This window comes from Acanthopagrus latus, chromosome 5 (assembly GCF_904848185.1).
Source record: "Acanthopagrus latus isolate v.2019 chromosome 5, fAcaLat1.1, whole genome shotgun sequence".
Taxonomy (NCBI): Eukaryota; Metazoa; Chordata; class Actinopteri; order Spariformes; family Sparidae; genus Acanthopagrus; species Acanthopagrus latus.
The window spans coordinates 27,731,927-27,738,883 of record NC_051043.1 but is presented as its reverse complement, the minus strand read 5'-3'; the positions used below and the strand labels follow the sequence as shown (position 1 = coordinate 27,738,883).

At 43.9% G+C, this 6,957-nt stretch overlaps 1 protein-coding gene across 2 annotated transcripts; it reads left to right on the top strand.

Annotated features, from left to right (window-relative positions):
• The first annotated feature begins 611 nt into the window (after window positions 1-611).
• On the top strand, window positions 612-6,565 carry si:ch211-108c6.2 (uncharacterized protein LOC559375 homolog). 2 transcript variants are annotated; one of them, XM_037098496.1, is made up of 4 exons: window positions 612-724; window positions 1,862-1,946; window positions 4,296-6,396; window positions 6,482-6,565. In XM_037098496.1, exons 3-4 carry the CDS (start codon window positions 4,302-4,304, stop codon window positions 6,487-6,489), a joined length of 2,103 nt encoding a protein of 700 aa, XP_036954391.1. In that variant the 5' UTR covers window positions 612-724; window positions 1,862-1,946; window positions 4,296-4,301; the 3' UTR covers window positions 6,490-6,565. The 2 variants fall into 2 exon arrangements, with proteins under 2 accessions (XP_036954391.1, XP_036954392.1); XM_037098497.1 differs by lacking the exon at window positions 1,862-1,946.
• The last annotated feature ends 392 nt before the right edge of the window (window positions 6,566-6,957 follow it).

The window sequence follows — 6,957 nt, the reverse complement described above, 5'->3', positions numbered from 1 at the left end:
CAACAGATCCTGTTTTTTTTTCTTCCCAGCACATTTAATTCAAAACAGGAGTGGGATTATTTACTGTGTCATCATGAATGTCACAGTTTATGACTGAGTGGGCAAACTATCACAGGCATGGCTGAATATCTGTGCACTGCGATGGCGTCTGCATCCTGGAATTACATCATCGTGACCCCATCTGTATATTTTGGCAGGAGAGCCGTTTTCTAACAGCCAGGTTATATAACATTTGGCTTCCCGTCACTGTTTGCATGACATCAGTGAATTTCTTAAGTTACACGCTCTTGTTCTTGATATACGAGTGTGTGCGTCTGTAAAGTGAATAGTAGGGCCTTGTTTACGGTGAAGCGTGTGGGGAGATGAGGTGGTTAATATATTATACACTGTTTGTGTTTGAGCTGACACTATAAAGCATTTCAGCTTCTGTTTTTTTAAGGCGTGTAACACAAAATGTTCCAAACTTGCATTCTGATTCTGTACAGCGAACATCAACTGATTTTAAATGACTGTTGAACTCAAAACAAAATACATGTTCCCTAGAAAACTGAGCAGTTCCAAGAGTATCCTCATGTACGGTAGTTTAAAAACGAATGATCCTGGCATCATTCTTTCTTTTCAAAACCTACGTTACCCACAATACAACTCAGCCACTGGAGGCAATTTATCAGATCACTAGCAGCCTCTTCTGGAGCCAGGAAATACAGTCTGATGCTTGAAATTGGTGGGTTTCCCCTTTAAAGATAAATAGGCCTGTGTTTCATATACTTTGTGAATATGTTTTCCTTCTTAATGGATAATCTTAATGTAGATTTTGTCTTTATTGTCCAAACACACAGAACAGCCATGAAAAAGTGAATCATTTCTCATATTTAGATTTATCTTGCCTGTCATCTTGCTCACGAACAACAGACCTTTGCTTTGGTTTCTCTCCGTTAAATAATAAGAGCGGGACGACCAGATTAAATATGATGAATAAAACAAATCTAATCTGTTTGGACCACCCAGTATAAATAAAGGTGGAATGAAACCTGGTACAAACATGTCTGACTCGCGAACATCTCAGTGACAGAGGGACTAAATAAGAATACTTGTAGAAGTCGTCATCAGTGTGCCAAGAATCCTGTTGAGTACATCTTGAATTAATGATGATCTTAAATTAGAGACAGATTGGCTTTTGTCTAGACGAGACTGAGCGTGATTGCAGCCCTTTTAAAAACACACACCAAAAAAACACCGGCTGACGAGGTCTTTAAGCTTCGCGTCCGTCAACACGGCAGCCCTCGGCTCTGCAGTGTCTGGGTGTGGGCCGGCCCCTCTTCCCCTTCTTCTGCCGGTGAATTCTTGGCTGCCAAAACCTCCACTTTTGTTTTATTATCCGAGAGCGTATCCTGTTTTGGACATTACTATAGAGACCAAGAGAAACAAAAGAAAAGGGTCTGAGCTATTTCTCAGATGACTTCCCGTGCTCATGAGGTCTTTGACCATCTTCTACTTATCTACGACTGGAGTCTTGGAGCGGAGGAGAAACTGTGCAGCCCATGACGCTGCTGGTATGCTAACAGTGTTGTGTAAGAGCACCAGAAATCAGGACATTCCTTGTATTCACTTTAACTTGGATACAAGGTGAAAAGGTCGCCTCTTACGTATCAGCTCAGCTCAGCATCAAACACTTTCTCCACCTGAATCCACACCAGCAAACTAAAAGATGGAGACGTTAAAGGGAACTTCTGCAAGGTTTCTCAGGACAGCAAAAAAAAAAAAAAAAAAAACAGCTGCAAGGTCCCCTGATTGTGTTAGTCAAATGAACTGTGACATCACATGGATGTAATATAAGGCTCCCATTGCTTGTGCATTTGAGGGAGGACTGAACACCACCAAACAACCAACAAAGAGCACTCTGTCGGTCCTGAGAGAGCGATCGACTCGGCTGCGACGTCTTACTGGTAAGTGTCAGCCTCAGCGTACGAGGAGAGATCAATATTATCTGCATGTTGTTGTGAGAGTAGGGAGCCGTCCTGAGCCAGGCCTGCGCCCAGCTTGTTGAATCAGAGATGACTTTAAAGGAAAAAAAAAAGGGTAAATTGTCTATTTTCCAGATGCTGAAACTTGTGAGAAGTTGCTGGTTTTGTGGTTTTGAATTCCTGTACGTCTGAATACGTGGAGGCAGCAGAGCACATGGTCATCAAGTGACCAGCTTTGGGTATTCATGGAGGATAAGACAGGATAATGGAGCGGTTGTTATCAGGGATACACAGCCTCAGGGGAAGGGGTTCCCCACTCAATCAACAAATGCTAATTCCACTCATTTAACCTGATGAGTCCAGATGATCTAAAACAAAGAGAAAGGAGCTCTGTGACTTATCTTTTTTTAATCTCCTCAAAGACTTCTGTGCAACTCCAGTAACGACATCACACTGTAGGGGGATAACGTGTAGCTCTCTCAGCCATGTGTCTCGCCCGTCAGATGATAAGACAACAGCAGTCATATGTTGTCACACAGACGGGGGATGAGGCCGCAGACAGGAAACATTCTCATGGTCCACATCATTGTTCATTGTGCCGCACCATTTTCTCTGCTTACGGCTGCAGTTTGGAGGATGAAAACTCATTAAACAATTAGACAGTGTCATGGAAAAGTTTTGTCTCTGCAACATGATAATGCAGGTTTTGCAACAACTGGTTATCCGCCCACCTCCTCCAGCTGGTACAGCTAATCCTCCCTTTAACCATTTATCAGGAGCAGCACCATGACAGTCGACATGCATGTTGTAAGAGCGGTCAACACCACAAGATAATGTTCCTCTGAGAGCCCTAATTAGATACGAAACACATCCAAAGTTAAGTTTGCACAGTGCAGGGCTTTTTGAAACGCTGCTATCATCGCTTCCACGCACGCAACATGAGTGAACACTAAAAGAATTTGGACTAATAATTCAATGAAGTCACATGAAACCAAATCGGCAAAAAAATTCTGACAAGACAAGAGGTATGAGACAACAAGCGAGAGAGTTGGAAAAAATGGTTTCTGACAGACTGTCATAAGACTTTGTGAACTGTAAATACTAACAGAGTCGGATCAAACAATTCAACTCTGTGTTCTCGTTGTTCCCCCTCTGCTCTGACGCTGAATATTTTATTATTATCATAAAGATTTTAAAGGTTAAAGTTTCTCTTTTTTTGTTTACAACAGCAGGGTTGCAAAAAAAAAAGTAAGTCTCGAGTGCTGCTAGAGGTTTATGTTTTTGTCTGTATGTCAGGTTTCGATTGGCCTGTTTGTGTCAGACAGACTCACTGGCCACAAAGATGCAGATGAAAGATTTGAATAATAATTAAAATGGTACTAAGTATTCAATTATGATTTTAAAGTAACTGTGTTTGTTCAACTGGACTGAAAAGAATAGATCAGAGTTTGTTAAGAGAGTATACTGAAGTTCCCCCACACGCATATTTTTAATTGATTACTTTTTCTTTTACAGTTTTTGTTCAACGTAAAAGCATCGAAAGAAAATAAATATAACATAGTAGATTGCAAATCTAAAAGCAAAGCTCCTAAAGCTGAGCTAACCAGTCAATGGCACTAACTGATTTGATGTGTGAATTCAACAGGTATATTACATATCGCACCTTTAAATCAGAGTAAAATTACACAGTAATGAAAAATGTCCAAGTACTCAAGAAAATGGCTTAATATGAGTAATCTGAGTAGCTCTAATTAATTACTTCTGCCCCTGTATGTTCCAGAGAAACAAAAACAAAAACACTCACTCATCAACACTGTTTATCTGCAGACGAGGTTTTCAGTCTCAAATTCGAATCATCCATTCAACATGACAGTGCAGTTTAAGTGGAACATAATGCTGCAGTAACACGGCTGAATCGCTCCTCAGTGCAAAACAAAAGAGTCAAATTTGCAAGTGAGATCGATGCAAAATCTTGTGACTGTAATTTGACTTAAAGTCGAGCAACAGTGGACGTCGCGAGTGCATGAATAACCCAACAGAGGGTATACTATAGCAGCTAAAGTCATGAGATACTCCACTTCACCCCGTCCATGAAAACAGCTGTTGTGTGAGGGTGAGCTGTTTGGAACATGCTACATGGTCTCTTCCCAACACTCAAACCTCATGTCTAGACAGTGATGTTGATCCCAGGTGATGTCTGCTCCTCTTCTGTTTAGCAGCTTCCACATTTCAAGTGTATTATTCCACCAGGAAATGTGAGTTTAGATGCTGTAGTGGCACAGCTAGTCTTGGAGGATTGCTGTGAGGTTAACATCATGATTTTCTCTACAGACAAGTATGGGACAGAACCAGGATAAACTTGAAGGGGGAGAACAGGCTCTCAGTGGAGGATCGGAGGAGGCGAGACCGAGCCCTGAGTCTGGAGGTGCAGGCAGTCATACAGGTGATGTCATGGAGGGAGGAAGCTCCGGTGAGGAGGAGGCTGGTAACGGCAGGGAAAATTCAGGGGAGCCAGACGCTCATGAACTGGACGGGAGCCCCGGCTGGGAGCCAACAACACCTTCTAGCGAGAGGCATATAAATTTGTGCGGGAGTTCTTCTGCTCAAAGGGAGGTGAGACAGGGAGGGGCTGCAGGAAAGGAGGGAGGAGGAGAAGGAGGCAGGACGGCTCGCCTGGTTCCACAGGAGACGGACGAGAAGCAAATGAGTAGTGCGAGGGGTGAGCAGAGAACCAGAGCGTACAAGCTGCACAATCAAGCAAAGAGGCAGCAGAAGAGGACTGAGAAGGAGTTTAACAAGATGGAGTATCAGGACGAGGGAACCGGCCCACGTGAGGAGACCCAGGAAGAAAACTTCTCAGCTGGAGTCTCGTATGAAAGGTATGGCCTTACTGTGACCTCAGAGGATGCAAACTCACTTGGAGACACTGAAGAGGACCCTGTGATGGTGAAAATGAGAAGATGTGGAGCTCATGCTGGAAGTGAGTTTTTAATGTCAGATCAGAATGAAACCATCATGGCTGAAGCTGCGGATGAAGATCTTAAGCTCTCTGCAGGAACAGTGGGCCGCTTGAGCGAGAGGAAGGGGCCGCCCTCGGCTCAACTCCAACATCCTTTGAAAAACAGTCTGCAGAAAGAGTCTCTATCAGACATGAGTGATACCATTCAGTGCAGAGCTCCAAAAGAGAAAACAGAGAATAACACAAAGGAGGAAATGCTAACGTGTGAGGTGCAGCCAGTTTTTAATGAATACTCTTCGGCAAGACCAAAGGTCACTGACCCTGAGGATCAGAGGGAGGCGGGGAGGCCTTATCCACACATACACATGAATGAAACAGACTCAAATCCAGCCTCACCCAGTGAGCCCAGCTCTATTCTGGAGAAGCTACTGAAGAGAAATAGAAAGGAGAAGACCCCAGAAATAGATGACAAGGATACCTCAGTTGGTAATGCAAAGAGGATCCCTGACACTGCAGCAACAGAGCTATCTACTGATGGAGTCGATCAGTCAGATGTAAATACACCTCGATCAGCAAGTGACATGAAGGGGTTGAAAGAGAAACTTGCAGCGAAAGATCATCACATTAAAGGCTCGGGCCTGAAGAAGACACCCTGTGCTGACACCTCAGATGATCTTCGCTCTCAGTCTGGAGTGAACAGAAATACTACGTGTGAGAGCGCGCACACAAACTCACTTTATGCCACAGCTGATCGCCAGGGTTCAGAGAACATCCACTCAACTGATGCTTCAGTCAAGGAGGAGAAGCCAAATATAAGCCCCTATACAAACAGGCCCTCAGACAACTTACAATCAGCTGTTTCACATGAAAGACCGTCATGTGATGCGAGTGGTGTGATCGCTGAGGAATCTGCACCTTCCTCACTGTCTGATGCCAAGTCCCCACCCACAAACAATGATTGGCAAATTGCGACAGACAAGACAGAGTCGACTACTGCAGGACCACAAGTAAAGAGTGACAGCGAGAGCAAAGCTGAGCCACTGTTCTCTGGATCTGCATGCTCGTCTGATCGATCAGTGAGAAGGAAGAAGGTGAAGGACTCCACCGAGGAGGCGGCTGCACCAGCTGTGGATGCTGGGACAGCAGGCCTGAAGCAGGATCCTCACATGACACTTCACACTAAAAATGTGGCATCAGAGCAACCTTATAAGAAACCTGTCAAAGAGAGCGACGACAGTGTCACAATGAGAGATAAATCCCAAAGCACTCCCAAACCTCGGCCTGTCTCAGAGCTCATAAAGGAAACAATCCAACTGCATGAAAAGCTGCAGCACCAAGACCGTCCAAAGTCAGTCGAAGTGAAGCCTGATGAGCAGGGCCAGTCTGTGAAGGTGGCACAGATGAAGGCGGCTTTCGACGCAGCTCAGAAATCCCCAGACAGGGCCGTCGAGAGGAAGCCATCCATGAGAAAAGGTAGGACTTATTGCAGTACATGCACTTTATAAATAGAAGGATAGCAGGTAAACTAATCAGTGAGTCACTTGTCTTGTTATAAAAGACCGTTGACCAATGAAGTCTGCTTTCCTGGTCACTGAACCATCAGAATTTGGGCTGCTAGATTCACCACAAACACTTGCATCAACCCTCATCTAGAAGACTGAAGGAGGGTGAGGAAAAAAAATAGAAGGCTGATGTAAGACAGCTGTTTTTCTTCTGTCAAGTCTGCATCTCTCTGGATCTGTGAAATATCGCCATCTTGTGGCGCGGTAATACACCTGTGGTACATTGTGTTCTTGAAATTATTATTTTTTTAAATATCATAAACTGATACCTAGAGGAGTAATATTGTACATGCATGTTCTGTTGGTTCGCTGCCTACCTCACACACTCTGTATTACAGTTTTCATTCATGGATATCAGAAGCATCCTGCATGAAAAAAAAAAAAAAAATCAAAGTGGATGAGGGAAAATAGTTTCTTACATAAAACTATTCAGCATTACACACTTCAGTCTCCATAAATGTACCCCCACTGA